This window comes from Quercus robur, chromosome 8, assembly GCF_932294415.1.
Source record: "Quercus robur chromosome 8, dhQueRobu3.1, whole genome shotgun sequence".
NCBI classification, from domain to species: domain Eukaryota; kingdom Viridiplantae; phylum Streptophyta; class Magnoliopsida; order Fagales; family Fagaceae; genus Quercus; species Quercus robur.
The window spans coordinates 57627892-57651998 of NC_065541.1; the positions used below are offsets into that span (position 1 = coordinate 57627892).

The 24107-nt window shown below is 32.4% G+C and overlaps 1 protein-coding gene across 1 annotated transcript; it reads right to left on the minus strand.

The window, feature by feature from the left end:
* Window positions 1–7571: 7571 nt before the first annotated feature.
* LOC126697236 (adenosine kinase 2) lies at window positions 7572–12443 on the minus strand. The gene is made up of 12 exons (XM_050394137.1): window positions 12212–12443; window positions 10606–10659; window positions 10246–10292; window positions 10078–10109; window positions 9864–9965; window positions 9707–9774; window positions 9277–9353; window positions 9088–9185; window positions 8936–9006; window positions 8796–8862; window positions 8518–8701; window positions 7572–7937 (listed from the first exon to the last, which is right to left on the minus strand). Exons 1-12 carry the CDS (start codon window positions 12292–12294, stop codon window positions 7795–7797), a joined length of 1026 nt encoding a protein of 341 aa, XP_050250094.1. The 5' UTR covers window positions 12295–12443; the 3' UTR covers window positions 7572–7794.
* Between the last annotated feature and the right edge of the window lie 11664 nt (window positions 12444–24107).

Sequence of the window (24107 nt, forward strand, 5' to 3'; positions counted from 1 at the left end):
TCTAGGTTATCACAATCAAACAATCATATCATGCATAGCAGCAGAAAATAAATAAGACAATGATATGATCACCCAGGAAAACCAAACCGGTAAAAAACCTGGGGAGGATTTAACCTAGCTATCCTCAAGGTAAAAAGCAAATACACTAGAAAGAATCGAAGTTCATACAATAAGACTTACAAGCCCCCACGCTCGACTTCTTATTGCTACCAACCAGTAGAATTTACTGACACAACCACATGCAAGCTCCGAATCCACGGACTCCTTCTTTCTTTGGTCTTTGCAAAACACAAATACCCCCGTTCGTGACTTTGAGATCCCACTCAAAGGTTTAGCAACACAAACTCTCCTGTTTGTGACTCCAAGACCACCCTTGAAGGTTTAGATCATCAACACCTTTAATGACAAGAGAAGGCAGCAACTTCTACAATACCGGATCTTGAGATTCTTCAAGGAATAGCACCGGTAGAAGACATAAGAGAGTTTTTTAGGAACAAAATCCTAAATACAAAAGAGGCGCACTCTTTTCTCTCTGAAAAGCCTTATAAAAACGTGCTTAGGGTTTCCTTTATATACTGGGAGAAGTAGATTAGAAACCCTAATCCTAAATGGGTTTGAACTGCTGTTTGGGCTTAATTAAAATTCTGCAGATACGACTTTCGATCGATCGAACCAGACAGATTATGAAATCTTCTTCCTGCAGCTTGTATGTTCTTGAATCTTGACTTGAATCACATTGAGCATTGTCTAATAAAACCTATAGACTCTAAAATCTATATCTAAACAAGTTTGTGTTCACGATTTGCCAATTGTTCTAAACATTTAGAACCTAACATTATATATTTTGTCCTCAACATTTGCCTTATGTTTCAATATGCTCCATATTTTTTGAAATGTTTCATTTTAGTATTATACATTTAAGTTTATGTAAAAAAATGTCATTGTTTTAATTAATTGAGATTGTTCCAAGAGATTTTGGTCTTTAGTGTCATCACTGATGCTTTAAATGCCTTCGGTGATATTATCAGCGATGACATTTGTTAACTGTCATAGAATATAAATCTAACCGACGTCCAACTGTTTCTTGAAAGTTGGGTGGGTTCGATTTCAACTAGTGCATCAATCAATAGTGAGCCTAAGAACCCTACACCACCCAATATGATCAGGTCGAGTGACTAGTTTACCTCATTCCTAGTTTAATCAGTCTATGATCACCTCTAGCACCATGTACACTTGAATTTTTTCTTTTTTAAATTTATTAAAAAAAAAAAACCGTGAAATGTAAAGAATACTAATTCGATTAGTGCATATTTTGTAATAACAGCTTTTATATAGTAAATTATTTTGTCTTTGTTATTGACATTCCATTTTGGTGTATTCAAAACTGCAAATTGTGTGTACAGAACTTGCATTTTTGGTAGATACAATTACAAAAAAGAGAAAGGTAATTGATTTTGAGAGTGTAAAGATTGTTGCCTTTTTTGGCTTTGCATTCAACAGGTAAAATCAAAATCAAGAAAAGAGATGATAGGACCTCAAATTTTTTTTTTTTTTTTTTTTAAGTGATGATAGGAAATATTGTATAAATGTTACTATATAGTATTTACAAATTAATATGCCAACTTTTAAACACAATATAAAAAATTATTTATTATTTCATTAATTTAACATATCATTCAAATTCATTATCATAATAGTTTATAAATATTTTTTAGTAAATTAATAGTAACTATAATATTTTTCAATCAAGAATCCTCTTGAATATTAGTACAACTTTTCAAGAGTTAAAATCAGCAAATGCTCTCTAGTGTGCAGCTTTCCTTTCGTTCAGGACTTACTACAGTAGTACTATACACTATACAGACTAGTCAATTATGAATCATGGGGTGCCCATCTTGTAATAGGAATTGAGGTGGCATGGGCCACATTGTATAAAATATGGCAACATACACACATGCTACGAAGACGGAAGACCAATCTTATTGCCATAAGCGGGAGATCATATTTCTGAAACAATATATGCCATCCTTTTAGCTCTCATCTTTCTTTTCGTTTTTTTCCCTTAGGAAAAAGAATCTTCAAATCTATGTCTGTTGTTGTTGTTGAGAAGATAATGAAAAAAATTGGCTATGACTTGGAAGATCATATCTAAAACTACCAGATTTTGAACATCATGTTCATGTATGAGAGAGACCCACCAACCACGACCGTACCATCATTTTTTCTCTATTTCTTCTCTTTGGCTCTGGACGCAAAGTAGGTAGGGAGACTGAGTGATAGAGATAAAATCCATGTTTGCAAAATCAGTCTGCCATACAGTCTATACAGAATTCTGTGTGCTCATTGCTCAATCCAGGTAGCCTCCATGTTCAGCAAAGGAATCAGTCCAATACTTAGATAATTCCAAAACCACATGCAGAATTTTAAAATTAAACATATATCAAACTTAGGACCTCTTAATTTTGATACCATGATAAATTACCAATTTTTCTAAAAGTTTAAATTAATTGGAAATTATGAAATATGAAACTTAATTGAAGAATGTTGAGGAGAACATTTTAACTTGGTTTTAATTAAGGCTATTATTCATTAACCTTTTCATTCATAGTTGCAACCTTCTAGTCTATGATTAGGTTAGAGTAAAATTTTATTTCTAAAAAAAAAAAAAAAAAAATCTTACCTCCTACTCATAACTGTTTTGTTAACTAATTCACCAGGGATATTTTATACACTGTCTAGCTATGATTTTCACTTGGTTATGTTGGAACTTTAAGGGCAGTAAATAACCGAATAGATATAATTAGGGTACAATATGGCAAGAGAACATCTTGTCATCTTGTAGAACAAAGAAAATATTGTGTAATAGATAATCAGGTTTATAAATGATTTCCAAAAGTCATTTCTCATATTTCTCGTCAAGCTTAATTATTATTAAGGCTAGAGAAGTTAGTGTCATTTGTTAATGTTAGAACATTGTATAAATTTCCGTAAAAATTGTGTATCACAGTTTTGAATAACATCATGTACTATTATAGTTTTGTAAGGCATGGTTAGGCAATTGTATTAGCCCTTAGATGTGTTTACATTAGAGCTACCATATTTGTATTGTATTTCCTATATATACCCCTTTATAACACACAGAATTGAATAGTAAAGATATTGATGTTTAAGGGATTTATTGTAGCAGACATAGGCGGTCAAGGTTGAACCTAATATTCTATAATTTCTCATCAAGTGATTCAAGTCTTTGTTTCTTATTAATTTTTTGTAAAAAATTAAAAATGAGATTATTATATAATTATTATCATTTGCCAAGACAGTGTTACTCGCAGAGGCTGTTGAAAGCCATATAATACTCTAGTTTCCACTCTATCCCCAAGTCTGTGCACAGTTTGCTACATTGATGAGCAAGGCATAATAACCACAACTTCGTGGCCCACGACATGGATCAAGCATTGTCACGCAGTACTACTCACAAGACAATCCCGCTAGTTCAAATGCCATTGACAATGAAATTAATGGAAATATCAACATGATAGTATAGATATGAATTCATTTTTATTACTCCTTGATTTTACAAATACCCCAGCAGTTTATCGTGTAATTACTTAAACATCCAATACTCTTTTCCCTTTCTCTCTCTTAAAAGCAAATAGAGCAAAATGCTGTTTACCATTGTAGAAATGGAGAAAGTTTCTCTGCAAACTGAGTTGCAGGAACTCTCTCCAAACTGTGAGGTGTCAAAAGGAGAAAATGACACCTGGCCTTTAATAAAAAAAATATAACGGGAGAGTGCTAAACGTTTGGGTTAACGGAGTTCACTTGAATTTGAATTTTAGTGAGTGGGCTAGGTGTCATTTTCTCCTTTTGACACCTCACGGTTTGGAGAGAGTTCTCTGCAACTCAGTTTGCAGAGAAACTTTCTTGTAGAAATATCCAAGAGAAACAACCAAATGAATCATTGAATTCAAACAAGTGTACAGAAATTGCAACTTGTATATTGATGATATGTCATATGTGATGAATGTCGTTGAGCTTTTCTGCCTAGCCTAGCCCTAGCCCTAGTCCATTTATGTCCTTTTTATTTCCTTTCCTGTCACTGTTTCCCCGTGGGGCACAACTTGCACGGAATTAATCCCAACTAGCCTACTTTTTAGATTTATATATGCAATGGAAAGTGCACTTTGGTTCATTTTTGTGTCAGGTTGCAATAATATATATACATATGGATGAATATAATAATATATTTAATAAACAAAAATCAATGAACAACATCATTTTTTTTGGGCTAAACATCAATGAACAACATCATGTACCTATATCCATGTCTCTTTCACAAAAGTATCATGTCCTTGCCTGCTTGATCTTGAGCTTCTCATTTTAACCATTCGATGGATTCAAAAGCATAGCTAATTTACATCCTCCATATCGAAGAAGATAAAATTCCCACTTGCATGCAGCTATATATACCAACGTTGTGCTTCCATGCTTCCCCATTCTCTCTCTCGCTCTCTCTCCAAACACACACACACACACACACAAACAGACATGAAGGTAAGGTTCCTCAAAGCATGCTTTCGTAAAGTGAGCACCAGTTTTATGAAGTACCCAATTTGGGAAAACATTGGTAGTTGGGATATATGGTCCTGCCTGCATAAAGAGGACTCCATCCCTAATGATGTCCCAAAAGGTCACCTAGTAATTTATGTTGGTGAAGATTGCAAGAGATTTGTCATCAAAATAACCTTACTCAAGCACCCTCTTTTCATGGCATTGCTTGATCATGCTGAGGAAGTGTTTGAATTTGCTACAGGTTCAAAACTCTGCATTCCTTGCAATGAGAACATTTTCCTTGACATTCTTCACTGCGCTGGCTTTCAACAAGTTCATGAATTTTCATCTTGCTTTTGAGGTCTATTTTCCACATGGTGTCAGCACAATCATATTTAGCAAGGAGGTTAGAATGATAAAAGGCAGAATTGAATTTGTTGCAAACTGGTTTAACAAATAATTTGTCTCTTTCTACCTTGTGCATTTGTCCTTTTTTTCCCCACAGTCTTCATTTTATTTTTTTTCTAAGTATTACATGTACAACATAATAATATGGCTAAGCTTGCCCCTAAAAAACAAGGAAAAAGGGGGTCAAAGGATAATGCTAATTCATCCTGTTTAAACCAATGTTTGACTTTGCAGGCATGTCAGTGAACTGAACACACTACTGAGAGAAGCCCCTAATATGCCCACCTTGTCATAAATTCCAATTATTTCAGTTCATCCCACCCATTCTGCTAAATTCTGACCAGTATAGTGATTGATTTCGGTCGTAACCAAAACATTAACTATTTCTTCTCTTGGTCTTTTATTACTTATTAATATATGAAAATTGAGTTTGATGTTTGTTTTGATAATATTGCCATGAGAAATTTGAGCAATTTTTTTATTTTATTTTTTGAGAGAACAGCCAAGGCTTTATATTAATAGGACAGAAAACTCCTGTCAATTATTACAAGATTGTTTGCATCGCAATGAATGTCTTCGATCCAAATTTGAGGATTAAACGATTTCTTGGCTAATTTGGCAAGCTTATCTGCTATAGCATTTCCACTACGTTTCACATGGGAAAAGGAAGTAACTCGCACATTTGAGGCTAGAACTCGAGCCTCATCTTTGATTCATCATAAATTATGATATTACAATTTAATCCCATTAGAATAAGTTATTCATTCATCCTTGTTATGTAATCCTTCTCCAAAAAAAAATCCTTGTTATGTAATGAGATATTATAAACCTCTTTACTACGTAATAATGATGTTAAATGTGCATAATTTGGTTTTGGATTGAGATATATATATTTTTTGGTAAATAAAAAAAGCTTAGGAGGTTGAATTGATGATAATTTACTATAATATAAAACTATGTGATGAATAGTCGGGCATGTTTATTTTGTGTTATATATAGAAAAGTGTGTGGATTTATATATTATAAAATTAGCAGTTACTCAAAAAAATATGTCGAAATAGACTTATATAAATAAATAAATAAAAGTTCATTCTAATGGACAAACTACGGCCATCATTAGAATGGAATTAACAATTTTAGAAAAAACTTGAACTAGGGTGCACTTTGGGTTTTTTTTTTTTTTCCCTCAACAAACAAAAGAAGTCATAACCCCACAAATCCTACGTCCATTGTGGATCAAATTCTAGAACTCTTAAAGAAAAAAAAGAAGCATTATTAGGCTGCAAAACTGTAAGTGGATAAATAGACATTAACTCATTTGAAAAAACCAATCAAATGCCTATGATTTTTTAGGGAGACCCTCTCTTGATAAGTACTCAACTACAATATGTTGGTTCTAATAGAACAAAAACAGCATTTTTGGTTACGTATTACGGGACAACTAGCATATCCACTCAATTTTATGTTGTGATTAGGATGGATTTTGGGTCAATAACCAGCATATCATTTTCTGTGGCATATTTTTCTTCCCACCACACAATTTTCAAGGATTTTAATCCCCATAAGAATATATATATATATATACACACACACAAAGGTCTATATCATTCTCACACTGCACAGACCAGAATGTAATACCCAAGGGACCTAAAAGTCCTCTTTTATCACCAATGATAACAATCTAGAGAGATGTAAAATGTTTTTTTTTTTTTTCTTTTTGATATTGAGATTTAAATTGTTAAAAGTTGATGGAACTACAGTGATGTGATATAACCTAATACCATTAGTGTCACGTTTATTTATATTTAAAGCATTTTCTGAAAATAGTTTTTGAATGTTTGATACTATCATATACTGAAGTTGATCAACAGAAAACCCAATTTCCCTTCTTTTCGACAGCTTGTTTTCCACATTGAACAATTCAATCCTACCATATTTTTTTCCCCATTGCAGTGATTCTATGATGATACATAGGACTTACAAGTCTTCCATCAATCCATCATAAAACTACCATAGGCAAGACAGTATTTTCAACTAGAATTCTGACCAAAATATGATTCACCAATAAAATTACAGTATTTTATGCATGACATAAATACTCTTTAGCCACCTACAGTAGGTCGAGGGCACAACATAAAGTTCCATGGCATCAACTTGGTTTCCGAACAGTGCAAAATGACCAGAATATGAAAAATGAATCAAAATCAACTCAACTAGGCTTGATCCACTATGGACTACGCAATTTATCTTCCAACCTGTCAGCCTCTCGGTTTATTTTTAGACAGTGATTCTAAGACATGCATTGAGGCTGTCAAATATGAAGCAAAGAAGTCACCTTGGAGGCTTATTAATTTTGTAGAGTCTGTCAGGCATGTAACTGAATCTAGTGTTGGGATATCCTTTAACTGGGGTCACAGGGAAGCTAACAATTCTGCTCATGTATTCGCCAAATGGTCTCTTAGCAATTCGGTATATGGCAGTTTTGATCTGGGTTTTAGTCCAAGTTTTGTTGATTTAATTTTGGAGGAAGCTGCCCAGGCATTTTTGTAATCTTTGTTCTTCGATAAATTATTTTTATTCAGCAAAATAATAATAATAATGAGAATGATATATGTTCTAGTAAACTTCCATAGATAACCTCAACCAAGTTGTAGATGATATCGCATATAAATTTCATGTTTAAAATAAAATAAATGCAGTGTGCAACAAAAACAATTGCAAAAGAAAATTAACTCTACCACAAATGCCAAGGAAAGGGTGCAGCGTCGTGTAACAAATGAGCTTAACTGATATCAGGCTTTTCTTGATAAGTGCAGCCCGACCTTTCAAATGAGCTTAACTGAAATCAGGCTTTTCTGGATAAGTGCAGCCCGACCTTTGGATTATAACATTCGCTGCATAGCAACCAGCTCTCACACAGTCTTCAATGGGCTTCTCCTGAACCAGCTGTGACAAAAATCCTCCAACAAATGCATCCCCTGCCACAAAAAGAGAATTTTATGTAGACAAGACCATAAAGAGGACTAAAACTCAACAGGTTCTCTTCTATAGTGTTAATCCTTCATTTGTCCCAAAGCAATATTTGATTATCAATGTAACAGAGTTTACTGCATTGACAGCACGAGTATATCACGTTTTAAACTTTCTTTTTTTGGTACAACACTGATAAAATTTTATATTAATTTATAGAAGCTGACATTAAATGGGCAGATTCTGTATTGTAGGACACTGCTCACCCAAATCAGATTTTCAAACACTAAATGAAACCTGAACCCAGAAGAGGACTCAGACAACTCATCACTTAACCAATTACTACCTTAATAAATTTTAAATATATTATCAACAAATTGATCTTCAAACAACTTAAACCCGCAATCATTATTTTTGCCTATGCTCTTTTCCAAGCACCGCCTTTACAGCTTCCCACAAAGGGAAATAAAGAGGCAGAAAATCATAATGCTAACTAACATCATCTATTTTGAATTTTAAAAAAAAAAAAAAAAAATTGTTTGTCATATAAACAATTAAGGTCAAAGAAAGTGGTAAGAAATCAAATACCTGCTCCATTGGTATCAACCAGCTTCTCCTTGGGTAACAGGACTACAGGAAATAGTTTCACCTTACCATCTTCAGCAACTACAACAGGATCTGCACCTTGAGTAATAACAGTAATCCTCTTGTGCGTTCCTGATGCCTTGGGCAACTGGGAAATCCTTACAGCAATCTCCTCAACGTTCTCGGTCTGATTAGAAAAAGTACAAGAATAAGGTAACTTGCAGGGGGAGAATATAAGTGAAGTTCTCAGCTTTGCAACCCAAACAGAGAGCGATAATTACCTCCCAGCCATGAACCTTGGAGAAGGTTCTTGCCTCTGTCTCATTTCCAAAAACATAGTCCACATAACTGCAACCAAAAAGCATGTCAGTGTCTACATAAGTAACATCATGAATGGGGCAGGGGGAACTGCAAGACTTACGGCAAAGCTTGCTCCTGCACATCCTTAAAAAACTCACAGATGAATGGAGCAGAAAGGTTCATCGCAAAGACCTGCAAATATAGAGGTGGTCACTAGAGCAAATGTGCAAAATATAATTACAAGGAATAAATATCTAACTACATTAGTGATACCTTGTTGTTGGCAGCTGCATGTGCAGCAACAAGTTGAATAGATTCAGGGGACACAGTGAGGAAAAACCCAGCAATATAGATGTATTTTGCCTTTTCCACTGTACAAACAGAGGAATTTATTAACTTGACATTGCCATGGCTTAATACTAGCAAAGATTTGAAAACTTAAGAGACAAGAAAGCATAGTACCTAGTGACCAATTTTCTGGTTGCTTCAAGTGGTCAGATTTGTAACAATTTGCAGCTGACAAGTTAGCAATAAGTGACCTGCACATGTATATTCATTAATAACAAATAGATGACAATTGGATGCCTTTTGACTTTAACATTCTATGGCAGATTTGAGCATAATAATGGGAGCCATGAGTTGGAAACTTTGGGAGTAGGACATGGGCCAATCATGTAGACTATATCCTGGCATATGCATTATCTAAATATAATTACAAACTATTTTCTTCATTTATGCAAGTGAAAGCACCAAAATAATCTCTCCAAGAAACACAACCTACCAAACTCATCCAATTCAACATGTAAATGATTATGAAACTGAGCAATCAAAGGAATCCCTATAGAACTGAGCTTGAAAAAGAGATTACATGCAGACATGACATAGAACTGACCTCTCACCACCAACCACACAAACAGCACATGTTCCAGTTGGTGTAGATTCATCCTCGTAATAATGTACCTGATTACAATTTTGATAATCATCTTAACATGAGGAAGAAAGTAAATATGAAGCAGGGAGGGGTAAGTCTAAGATGAAGAGAAACTCACATTAACACCCGCTGATTTTGAATTTTTTTTCATCTCCTCTCCAAACTTGTCCTTTCCAATGGAGCCAATGTAACTAGTTGCACCAGGAATTTGGAGCATCCACTGCGAGAGACAAAAAAAGAAAGCAGGGTAGGGAGAACCTATCAATTCTATTTCATAAAAATTTAGATAAAAAAAAAATGAATAATTTTATCTTAGAAATATGAAAGCAGACCTGGGCAACTTTGATTGAATTCTGTGTAGCACCTAAAGTGACACAATATGTGGAACTCGTTACTCATTACAAGACAGATAATAATAAAATTAAAAATAGGTATCTTTCATAAAGACATATTAGCAACAGTATCATTAGGCATTCATGTCAAAGAAATAAACACATTACCTCCAGCAATGTACTCCACATTCTGCTTAGATGCCAATTCATCATACCTTTAGGGAAAAAAATAAAAAAATAAAAAAAACTCAGCATAATGCAGTGTTTAATCTAGTAGCAAATCCAGAAAAAAATTAACGTATCAAAGAAATTTAAATAATATGCATTGAAAACAGTGAAAATAACTCCATGTAAAATAGCACTCCCTTTTTAAGAAAAAATTTATCAAGAAAAAAATATTTACGAATTAGTACTCAAGTATCAGGGACAAAACAGGGCAGAGCAGATTCTAATTTTTATAAAATGTGACCAAGATAAGTAAATCAAAGACAAATCTAGTAACAGAAAAAGGAAAAGAGAGAAACTTACATGGGCAAATGCTTGTCCTCCGCAAGAATAGCATTGTTCAACTTGATGTCGTATCTGTTAACAAATAAATCAATCAAATGTTCCAATGACAAAATAGAACCACAATAGATAACATTTTCATATACAAGCAAAACATTGAATAAAACAAAAGTGCTCAACAAAAATGCCAAAATCTACAATTTCATTTACTGAACTTGGTTAGTTAGCTTTGAAGAATATAAGCTTAAAAACCCATACATAAATTATTTTTTAAAGACATTTAACCTCCAAACAAGCCATTCAAGCATAAACAATCTTCAAAAAAATGACTTGTAGATCAGGAGTGATATTTTAGTGCTCAATGCAGATCTTGCCTCCTTCTGAAGCGATTCTCACACAGTACAACTAAAATGACCGCCCAATATATCTTATCTCATGCCTGGTCATCTAGGCACATTACCTTTTTATAAGATTGCAACAGACTAAAAATCTTTTCTTTTTCATTTCCTTTTGAAAATTAATTATATTTAAGATCACAAAGAAGAGAGATTTAATTCTTGAACACAGGTCATATACAAATGGGACACACAAAAAGAAAAAGACCCGCAAACAAAATAGGATTAAAATATGAAGGTTAAGAAAAACCTTTCATATGCCTACATATGGAAAATAGGCTCATATTTAAATTGGTACAACACAACCATTTGATCATTGGTCCTCCAATCAAGAGGGAATGAGAAAATGACAAAAAGGGTTAGAAAAGCATCTCAGCTATAGTGGAAGGACACAATTCCAAAAGATCTCCATGAAAGTGCATTTGATATACTACTTCAAGGCACACTTTTAACAAATCATTTTGAATAACTCCTCCTCTATCATCAATTATGTAAATTTTTTAAAAATAATACTAATAATTAATGCCTGATAAAATGCAACATCACCATCTAGCATCTCATATGAAATTTACTTCAATGCAAGTTATATGCACTATTCACTAAAGGAAGATATCAAAAAGCAGATCCTTGCTTGGGGACTCATTATAGTGAAACAGATTCAATTACCAGTCAGCTTTCAAAATGGGAAAAGGATCTTCTCCATTTGAATGAATTCATATAATGGTTTTGATTAAACATTACAAATCTAAAGGAATATCCCATGTCACATCATTTATTAAAAAAAAAAAAGTATCAAATTTTTAAATGAAGTGGTACAATGTACAGTGTCAAATCCAGGAAATAAAATCTTAGCGTGATTCTTATTAGGTTGGCCAACCCAACAAAGCAAATGACATCATGCATCAAAGAAAATGTACAGATCTATCACTACAACCAAATCCAGAAAAAGGTATTCAGATCTATGCCACCCCAACCCCATAAGCCTACATATACCAATAAAAATAGAAGGGCAAGCAATACATGAGATTCACCAGAATAGTACAAGCAAACAAACAATTGCCCATTAACAAGCACAGAAAGTACACCAAAACACTGTTAACATTCCAAACATCAATCTATGTCATAAAGGTTTCATTTTTATCAACCATTCCAGGCCTTTTTTTTTTTTTTTTTTTTTTTTTCTGGGCAACCAAACAGAGAGTGTAGAGAAAAACAAGATAAAAGAGACTCACTTTTTCAAGAACTGCTCGTCCACCACAGCTGAGATGTCAAGAAGGGGGTTCCCCATACCCAACAGGATTCCCTCGGACGCCATTGAACTAGATTTGAGATTGAATGAGTAAAAACAGAGAGAGATGTGAATGATAGATAGTATGAGATTGAAAAATGAAAGGAGCTATTAAGGTTAGGTTTTGAGTTGGGTATTTATGGTAAGCTTTTATACTGTAAAGAAGTTTGGAGGTGAGATGTCACCCAAGTCACCAACCCCCACCGGACTCTTTCACAGTCTTTTCTTACATTACATGTGTACTTTGTAGTTTGTAATTTGTATTCTCTCAAAAAAAAAAAAAGCTCAATTGTTGTTTTTTATTTATTTATTGAAAGATAGAAAACTCAAAATTTTATATTAAAAGATTAAAAAAATAATCATAAATGGATATTATAGATTTAAAATATTTTTATATTTATATATTTTTTAAAAAAACATTAAAGAAAAGGGGGTATTCTATGAAAGAATGTCCTATGTCTGCATTTTTTTTTATAATCATTAATATTTTACTAATTAAAAAAAAGTTTGATTCCCATTTTAAAAAAAAAAAAAAATGATAACACTACAGTGTTTTTTTTCATTTTCCAATAGAGGTAGAAGATATAACAGGTATAAGGTAGTATACACTTAACAAACTTTAACTTAAAAAAAAAAATAAATCAAAAATAAACTTCGTGGTGAGTGAGATGTCAAAAAAATACAAAGGGTCTGTTTGGATTGAGCTTATTTTTGCTGAAACTGAAAACTGAAACTGAAAACACTGTAGCAAAATAATTTTTAAATGTGTGAATAGTACTATGGGACCCATTTTTAATGAAAAAGTTGATAAAAAGTAGAGTTTGTGGGACCCGTGAACAGTGCACAAGTGCACTGTTCATAGCTGACCGGGTCAATAATTACTGCTGGGGAGAAAAAAAAAAAAAAAAAAAGAAGGAAACGCGGACGCAAAACGCAGATGGGCTATCCAAACTGCACCAAAGTCACCAACCCCACCAACTATGATGACGCCATCTTTTGTATGCCTTAGCTCGAAGTTCTTGACTTGTTGCCCCTCTACGAACTTCCAACTTATTTAGTACACTAGTTTATAACTTAGTAAACTTATATAGATTATAGGTCATATTAATGAATAATTTTAGGACAATTTTTAATAAACTATAATAGGAAATTTTTGATATTATTTTTATAGAAAAAATAAAAAATTATCAACTATATTTATTATTTTATTATTCTTTCAATAAAATATTTTTTAAAGTAGTTCATAAAACTCGGTCTTGCGTATACTATAATATGCTACATTTTAGCATCAAAGTGCAGAAAAAAAAAACCCATTACCTAGTCTTGCAATTGTTAAAAAAAAAAAAAAAATGCAATTGTACTAGAACTATCCTAAATTTATGATGGTGATGTAGCTCACTTGCAAAATTAGAATAATGTTTTTTATTTATTCACCTCAAAAAGCATCTTCCTCTTTCTCTCTCCCCCTGACTCACCACAAAATTAAAATACTGTTTTTTATTGTTTTGGGTTATATATTTTATTGTCTAAATATATTAATTTAATATGTTCTATAGGAATATAACAGTTGGGATGTTGGGTGTATTGTAAAATAGCATGGTATAATAGATAAAGTAACTTTTGAGATGGTAAAATTGGATATTTTGTAGAAACTAGATGCTAATGCTCTAAAGGCATTGGTTAACATTTTCCATAGTTTATAACTCTTTGATAAACAATGTACATTAGTTTATAACTCTTTGATATACAACTTAGTACACTTTTTTTAGTACACTAGTTTATAACTCTTTGATATACAATGTATAGAACTATTTAAAAGTGAGATGCTTGAAAGTCAATCTTAGGATACACGAAATTGGCAAATAAATTGATCTACTGAGACCTACTCATTATCAGATTTCCTTAATCATTAGTGAAAATTTTTATTCGAGATTCAATTTCAGATTCTGAGAAGTTGCAAATTTCATCCCAATTGAAGATGGACAATGATGTGAGTGACAAAACATTGAAATGGTGAAGTTGATCTTAATTTAAATGGGTCAAAAAAGTTACCTTGCTAAGAAGTGGGTTTCTAACCACCAGTTTGATTTACAGGAAATTGTCTTGTAGGAGTTTCTCCTGGTCACTACATCTAATATCAGCATACTATTATTATATTTAATAAGGTTTGCAGAGCCAATAGTATTGTGGGCTACTACATGAATTTTGGATACGTGTAAATGGACCTAGGAGACTTGAAAAGCTTGAAGACATTAGACATGGAAGGGTATTAAAAATTTATTCCAAGTAGTGGAATACAAATATGTTCATTAATTCAATAATATACAAACTCAATTTTCCAAACAGTTTCTTCTTGTACCAATTAGGCAATTACATAAAGTAGAAACGATAGGTTACAACAAAAAGTGATAATACTACTTGATTATTCTAATATTGTAATATGATGCAAGGCGTTCTTCTATTTCATTTCAATTAAGTGATATTTATAAGAAAATTCCTCTATTTGGACTGGATTTAAGTGATCTTCTATTTCATTTCAATTAAGTGATATTTATAAGAAGATTCCTATTTTTGAATTGGACTTTTATGTGATTCAAAAATACCCATAAATCTTATGTTTAATAGGAAAAAAAACTTGAGGACAATCCGGTAAAAATATATCTCCAACTCCACTTAAATACCTACAAATAGGACACTCTCCTATTAATCCATGTCTTCAAAACAAACTTATCCAAATTTTTTTTTAAAAAGAAAATTATGACACTAATCCAAAAAAAAAAAAAAAAAAAAAAAGAAGCTTTATTGTGATGGGGCTAGTTTCAATTAAGTGATCTTGAGTATGAAAATGTCATAAATAATAGTCCTTATGCTAAAAAGTAGTCAAAATTTTATTTTCAGAAGAGTAAAGCCACTGCATTTCATCTATCACAATCAGGTAAAAGTAAAACTGATGAAAAGTAACAATTCCCTGATTTACCAATACAAATGTACAAGTAGTTTTCTGAACAACAAGATAGAAGCAAACAACTAGACCAACACAAATAGCTAACCCCCTTAGAGCAACAAGATGCCACTGTGAAGCCTTTTTCAATCACATGATACTGTGTGTGATAAACAAGATTAGGAAACCCATACAAGGACAGGACATACACTGTCAAATTAAACCAGCAGCACCATACATGACTGCTATAGGACTAATACTGTTATTTTATTTGAATAGTTCCACACAAATTTTCACTTGTATCATCTATTATGTCACACATTAATCTTAGAAAAACATACAAAAAGAGAGGGTAAAGTCATGGGTTTAAAACCCACTAAGTGCATGCATAATTTTATCAATCAAAAAAGGAAAGCACACACGAAAAAATGGAAAGTAAACCAATCTAAATCTGATGCATTCAACAATTCTTTACAACCCATGTTAGTGTTCCTGCAAATTTGACTGGCAGAGATTGATTAATAAATTTATGGATCTGAAACAACAGTTACAAAGCAACACAAACAATAGACATACATAATATTTAGTATATTCCTAAATTTTACTGTGAATTTATATCCTCTTAAATTCTAGTCTGAATCCACTATAACATTATACAGTTGACAGAGCACTTTCTATCCTAATTGAAAATTAAAGTGCTGATAGTGGTTGAAAATTATGCTGTTGACATCCTTTATTCTTAATTCTTACTAGCATGTAACTCATGCAAACACATAGGGATGGATGCATTTAAAATTAAACACAATTTTTATTATAAAAATATATATAACTAGTCAAATTATTAATAATAATAAAATATCATGTAACACATGCATATGTATGGATACATTTAAACTTAAACACAATTTCTATCATAAAAATATAAATAATTAGTCAAATTTTTTTCTTTTAAAAGTAAACGCAATTAGTCATATATTACAATTCTTACCCAAATTTAATACTACTTATGATCATTTTTTTTCTAATTTTTAATGAGATAGAATGTGTGGTTATCTTTGTTGTTTGATGATTTGTATTGAGTATATGTGATTAGTTTTTTTTTATTTTTTATAGTTCATTAATATTAGATTCTTAGTATTTTGCATTCATTAACTCACTTAGCACAAAAATTAAAAAACTTAAATGGATAATTATGACGTGATCCCTACATAAATTTAAATTGGATTCTATTTGAACTTTCTCTAAGCATTACCTATTAATATATATATATATATATATATATATATAGAAATATTATATTCTTAGTTGCACTCATTAACTCATTTGGTACAAAAATTAAAAAATTTAAGTGAATAATTATAGTGTTGTCCCTACATAAATTTAGACATATGGCACAAAATTGTATTCTAATTTCAAATTCTAACTGAACTTTCTCTAAACTTTACCTATATATATATATATATATATATATAGATTGATAGATAGATAGCTAGATAGATAGCTACAAACATCAGCCATTCTTCCCAAATAGCTTCATCCCAAGACATTACAGTCACTATCAATAAGCCAAAGATGCTACATAGGAGGACTAGAACACATGTATCATCTAAACAAAACCTAACACAATTTGTTTAAGACCCATTAAATTTCAGATTAAACTCAATAAATAAATAAATAATTCCAACCCATCAAAATACTAACAATTTAATTATATTCAATCCAAAAAGAACCCATTTCTCCTACTTTATCATAAATATATCTAACATAATTTGCAAAAAATATTCGAGACCCACTTGCAATTTCAGTTTATTGACAAAGAGATTCCCAGTAGTAAAACAAAAATTGAGAGAGAGATAAAGCTGAATTGAATTGAAAAGAAAAGGTTTTGGTTTGGAAAAAGCTATCTACATCTTCTCCTATTGCTAAAAGGAGTAGTATTACTACTCCTAGTCCTAGAAGGAGTAGTAAATTAGTCCCAATCCTAGTCCTAAAAGGATTAGGAAAGACTGGTTTTAAAATTTAAAAAAAAAAAAAAATGCTTCCCACTTAGAATTTTTGAATCAAAGTCGGCGTATCTAAACACCAAAAACAAAGTCGGTGCTCAGTAGTGTTTTCGATTAAAAAAAAGTCAGTTTTGAGTACAAATTAAAAGCAGAACTCCAGATAGGAAATCCTTAGTCGATAGAACACAAAATCAATCATGGGTGAGAGCTTTAGAAAAAGAAGAAAATTTTTGGGTGAGAGGTTTAGAAAAAGAAGGAAAATTTCAAGCAAAGCATGGAAGGCTGAAACTGAAGCAAAGTGCTCATCATGATGTTCATGGTTAGACCTCCCTCCTGAATTCTTAGGACTCATCCTAAGAAAGGTTCCCTTTGTTGACACTATTCGCTACAAAGCTGTGTGTTCTTCCTGGAGATCCGCAGTTACACAATCACAAGCAGAACCTCATTCCATTCAAAGTACTCCATGGCTCATGCTTCCTAGCGACCAAGAAGGCGACTTTAGAACATGCCGCTTCTTTAATCTCATAGAAAAGAAGGTTTACAAGATGAAGGATGTGTTTGAGGCTTTTGGTGATGATGTTTGGTGTGTGGGTTCTTGTCACGGCTAGCTAGTAATGTTGGATGATGAAGCCAACCCAATTCTCTTTAATCCCTTCTCCAGAGTTCACTTTTAACTCCCATTGATTCCTGTTGAATTCTTCAACCCAATTGATAGGTCCAAATTTGCCCAATTTAAGAAGAATTTTATCAGCAAAGCTATCTTGTTTGCAGACCCATCACATTCCAACAACTTTGGGGCGGTGGTGATGATTTATGGCACTCTCTCAAGCCTTGCATTCTGTAAGCAAGGAGACACAACATGGACCAACTTTGTGGGTGAAAATTGAGGCTACTATGACATTATATGCCATGATAATCGGCTTTACGCATTAAGATACAATTGTTCAGTGGAAGTGTAGGAGTTTCAGAGTGCTCTTCCAACGAAAATTTTGAGCATTGAACCTTCAACAACACCACTGAAATATGTTGATAGTAAACTTCCCAGAGACAAAGTTTCAACTCAGTTGTATTTGGTGAAGACATCAAGTGACTTCTTGATCATCCAACGCACCATTGGAAATTTTGTAAATGCAGAAGGAGATGTTGTTGATGAATCTTACTTACTCAGTTCCAGTGACACACAACATTTGGTTTGTCCATACCATACTAAGTTGTTTTGTGTCTACAAGTTAGATTTGAGTAAGAAAATGTTGGAAAAGGTGGAGTCTTTGAAGGATCAAAATGTGTTTTTGGGCGGGAATCAGTCGATGTCATTGTCCAGTCATGATTTTTCAGAGTGCATATCAAATTCAATTTATTTCACGGATGATCGATAGTCTGAGATGGACGTGGACGTGAACTACTTGTATGGTGGCCATGATTTTGGATTGTTCAATTTAGAAGATGAGGAGATTAGGCCATTTTACAATTATGATTTGGAGAAGTTTGATCCACCACCTTTTTGGATTACTCCTAATCCATGGTGATAGAATGAGCTATATGGTTGTATATATATTTTTCTGGAATCTTTGTGGTTGTATTCCTTTTCTTTTCCCCCTGAATAAATTGACTTTGTGGTTATATTTTTATTTTTATTATTGTTTTTTTTTTTTTTTTTTTGCCTCAAATTATTTTACAGTATTGTGTGTGTGTGTTTTTTTTTCTTAAAGAAATAGTAATTGTACATAATTTTATAATATATTACTGTTTGACTGTACACATGTATTAAGAAAAGAAACAAGAGAAAAAGATATTTGGACTCGCATATAAAAAGATTTAAAAATAAATTTCCCATACTTCACAGCTTGGAGAGACAGTAGCCTTTGTTTCAATGTTAGGATTTAGAGTGAAGGCCTTGTACACTTGCATTTCAGTGGCCCAAATATATTTTCCTTGTTTATGTTCGGCCCAATTACCTTTGATAAACTGTGAGGATTATCTAAGACAGTCCAAATCTAAGTGGATGTTAAAGATGATTATTGTTAGAGATATTTTAGCCCATTAGTATAGGTCCAAACCTAATTCTACTTTGTGTGTAAGTCAAGTCTCCTACTTGTACTAGAAGTCTATTAGTTTAGGATTTAGTTTATCTATATATATATATATAACCGAAGCCTCTGCTGGCACCACAATTTTCCATGTCAGCATAATATTTAAAAAATAAACAATTTTCCATGTCAGTACAATATTTAAAAAATAAAAAATAAAAATAAAAACATTATAACACCTCAAAACCCTAGCAACCTTACCCCTCTCTCAAGTTAAGAAATATAAAACCACAGTTTCTGCAAACTCTCTCTCTCCAAACGTAAATATCAAATTCAACCCCTTTAATTTCTTTTTATATTTTTTAGGCTTCTATAGAGTTATAGTGAGTTATGCTGATTTTTTTTTTTTTTTTTTTTTTTTTTTTTTTTTTTTTTGTGTATAGATGGTCATAATACTTCAGTATTCCAAGAGAAGTTTGTGTTTTCGTTAATTGAAGGCCTTAGAGAGATAAGTGTTGCAGTTTGGAACAGCAATACAAAAGACGATTTCATTGGCAGCGGAAAGTAATTATTTTGTCTCATATTTTTGTTTTTTGAATTGATTTTGTGTGCTTTTTAGACCCTTTTGGATCAATTTTGTTAATTGGGTGTTTTTTTTTTTTTTTTTTGATAGGGTCCAATTGGGGAAGGTTCTTTCAAAGGGTTACGACGAACGCACTTGGTGTCTATATACTAATAGTGGGGGGTAAGTGCTATAAATTACTAATCATTTTAAGTGTATAATCTGTTTCTAAAATTATCTATAATATTTTGTCCTCCGAAAATTTTATCTCTTTAATTTTAGTATATTGTGTTTCTTAAACTATAGACAGATTTTCTTTGTTTCTTATTTTCAATAATAAATCATTTTATTGCAATACCAGTAATTGTTTGAGAAATCCAATATGTTCATATCTCTATAGAATAGAGAATAGTAGAAGCCAATTTTTTTACAACTACTTAAATTGAATTGACTTAATTCTGTACAATTACAAAGTATAGCATGAAAGATAATGGAATTAATTGTTGTAATTTTTATTTTCTTTCCATGTTTTGAATTTCCATGTTTTTATTGTTGATGAGAAATTAAGGCTCAGTTGCACAGTATGTGTAAATTCTTCAGAAGGCTACTTTAAATTTTGTTTAACTATCTCGTGCATCGCACGGGTTAGCGACTAGTTATATATACACATGTTATAATTCATTGTAACACAGGATTTATACTACACTCTAATATATTATTGATGTAGCCCTTTAGGGTTTCCTCCGTGGATGTAGGCCGTTAGGCTGAACCACGTAACTCTCGTGTGTTATTGTGTTCTATACTTTATACTTTTGCTTCCGCATCTATACTAGCATATTCAACATGGTGTATCAATGCTAATATTTATCATGGTATCAGAGTCATCTTCCTATGGCCATGGTTTTCTGTCCTTACGGTATATTTAAGAGCAATCTTTGTCTTCCTCGTGTTTTTTTCGCTGCGTTCATCTTCTTTGGGTTCCTACTGCTGCCGTCAAAACTTTCTGGTATAGTCAAGCCACCGTTAGAAGTCGCATCAACACTGCAAGACCATTGTCTTCCTCAAACTACCGTCACAGAGCCAAATTTCATTCAAGGGATCTTCTCAACCTTATCAAATCTCAAGATTTCATCAAACTTCCATCTTGAGTTTGAGAGGGGGTGTTAAAGATATTTTAGCCCATTAGCATAGGCCCAAACCTAATTCTACTTTGTGTGCAAGCCAAGTCTCCTACTTGTACTAGAAGTCTATTAGTCTAGGGTTTAGTTTATTATATATACACATATTATAATTCATTGTAACATAGGATTTGTACTACACTCTAATATATTATTGATGTAGCCCTTTAGGGTTTCCTTTGTGGATGTAGGCCATTAGGCTGAACCACGTAACTCTCGTGTGTTACTGTATTCTATACTTTATGCTTTTGCTTCCACATCTATACTAGCATATTCGGTTTGGGCCTATGCTAATGGGCTAAAATATCTCTAACAATTATGAAATGAAATGACCCAGTAGCCTCAGAGCATATCCACTATGGAGCGGAAATCAAATCACAGCTCTTTCTTGACATCTTGTGTGTGTGTCTATATATATATATCATCTTTTTCTTATATCTTTTCTATGAGTTGTGATGTTAGATAATATCAAGAATGATGTCATGTTTTGTTTTGAACATTTGAGAGACTTTCATCAAATAAAAAATAAAAACATGTGAGAGATTGAGAAAAAACTGGTTGCTTTCCAAAGAGACTCGTGAAATCTCCTTAGGGGAAATATTTGAGATGTCGCCACTTATTTTTAATTAAAAAAAAAAGAGAAAAACTAAAATGCAAACTAAGCAATTGAAATTTTCACTAAATATTGCATGAAAGTGACATTTGATAGCAATTTCGTCACTTTGTGTCCTAGTTACCGTCTAAAGAAAGAACAAGGTTTTGGTTCTAGTTACAATCTAAAGAAATTACAAGCATTGGATAAAGCACCATATATAAAACCCAAGATCTTGGTTCGGGGATTAGGTTACAAAGTGAGAAGGTGTTAGTAAACGTGGCAAATAAGCAAGTCAGGTCAGGTCAAAACAGGTTTAGGTAAAAAATGAGTTATTTTAAGCAGGTTAGAAACAAGTCAGGTCAATTAGGCTACGGGTCAGATTAAATTGACCTGTATTTTTCACATAAATTTTTTTTTAAAAGAAAACAAAATATATTTGCCATTAAGAAAGTCAGACAACAAATGCCTAACCTTCCCTATTTTGAATGTGAGCAGTCTAATAGTAACATAATATATTACGATTTTAGTTTGTAATTGTAAATGTCACATCAATATTGGACAGAGCATGAGCCCATCCACACGGGGAATTTGGCCAGTGGATGAGCGCATGAGCCATATCTAACTTCTTTCTCTGTTTTTTGGTAAACAAGCCATATCTAACTTCGTCATTATTTGAAATTTGGCCATTAATGAGACACCTATTTCTACAACTATTGATTGTTTGCTATATATGCAATATGCATTAACATGATGGTAAACTTTTACAACTACTTGCAAGAGTTCCATGTGTATAACAATATAAGCACATCACAAGGTTTCACTATAAATGAATTTTTTTTCCTTTCATATTAGCTCTTTATGTTTCAAAATTTTCATTTTCAAGAAATCCAAATAGAAAACTTAATCAAGCATGAAGGATTAAACAAAAAACTGAATCAAACATGCAGGTACAAAATAAAAATTTTCAAACATAAATTGCCAAAATGAAAAAACCCAAAACTTTAATGCCATGTTTGTTTGAGGTGATAAGGGAGATGCGCGAAAAGTGGGTAGGAAAAGGACGAGGAAAAAAAACGATCAATTGTTTAGTTGGGGTGAAAAAGAAAGGAAAGAGAAATGAGCCGGATGGAATTTTCCGTTTAACCTACATTTTTTTTTTCAATCGAAATTGGGAAGAAAAGAGGAAAATGGCAATATTAAAAAAATAAATAAATAAATAAAACATCAAAATGAACCCCATTTTCCCTCCTTTTACTTTTAATAATAATGATATAATAATACATTATTTTCTATCCTTTTATTTCTTTTTCTTTTTTATTCCCTCAAGATTTTTTTTATTTTTTATTTTTTATGAGCAAGATTTTCATCTTTCCAACTAATTAGAGTGTAAGGGCGGAATATGTCTAGAATCTGCTTATTTTGCTAAAACTGAAAACTTTTTGTTGAAAGTACTATGGATAAAGGTAAAAATTAGCTAAAATAGTACAGTGAGACCCATAAATAGTACCAAAAAGTGCAGTGGGGCCATGAATAGTAGCAAAAATAAGTTAAATAATAAAATAAGCTGACTTTTTAAGTTGGAGCAAAACGCACACTTAAGTGTCCATTTTGGGAACAAATTATTTAGCTGAAACTGAAAACTTTTTCTTGAAAGTACTGTAAATAAAAGTAAAAGTTAGCTGAAATAGTACAGTGGAACTCATAAATAGTACCAAAAAGTGCAATGAGACCCATGAATAGTAGTAAAAATAAACTGAATAGTAAAATAAATTGGCAAAAATAATCAATGACAAACGCAATATAGTGAATTTTAGTTTGAAGGCAATGTAAACCGATGCAAAATAAAGACAAACTTCTTTGAAAATGTCAAAATCAATAATAACTTTAGTAAGTAACAAATTGCATTTCAAGGGTGGGGAAAAGAAAAGAGCATATTCCTCTGCCTAGTTCCGCACCAAAGAGGCAAATAATTGAGCACATTGATTCCTCTGATTGGTTCCACAGCGACACAGCTCTTTGGAGTTTGGAAGCAATAGCATGCGATGTCTGTCAGGTTGTAACACAGCAAAATCCAAATGATGGATTCCGTAGAGACCATAAACTCATAGGAAAAACCCAAAAAGAAACCTCCAGGGAAGATGAAGTTGAATAATTGAGTATTTCACCAGTTTGCCTTGATGTGACCTGGCTATAGAATTTATCACTCACTGCCTTCAAGATCATCATGAATCACAAAGATTTTTGGACAAATTAGAAATGGGAATACCTGGTCACTGTATTGCATCCTTTATTCTCCTGTTACATAAATGGTTTGTTTGATTTCTACAACTATATAAAATAAAAAAAATAAAAGGTGTGAATTTTTGGATTTTATGTTTAGTTTTGTGCAACGCATGCAAAATAATAAAAGGGCAAGCACCACGAGATACAAGTTTAATGTGGTTCGGCAAACTTCAAGTCTAACAACACCAAAAAAATTCATTCATTAATATGGATTATAACAGCTCTCAACCAAACGTTCACAACCAATGCTC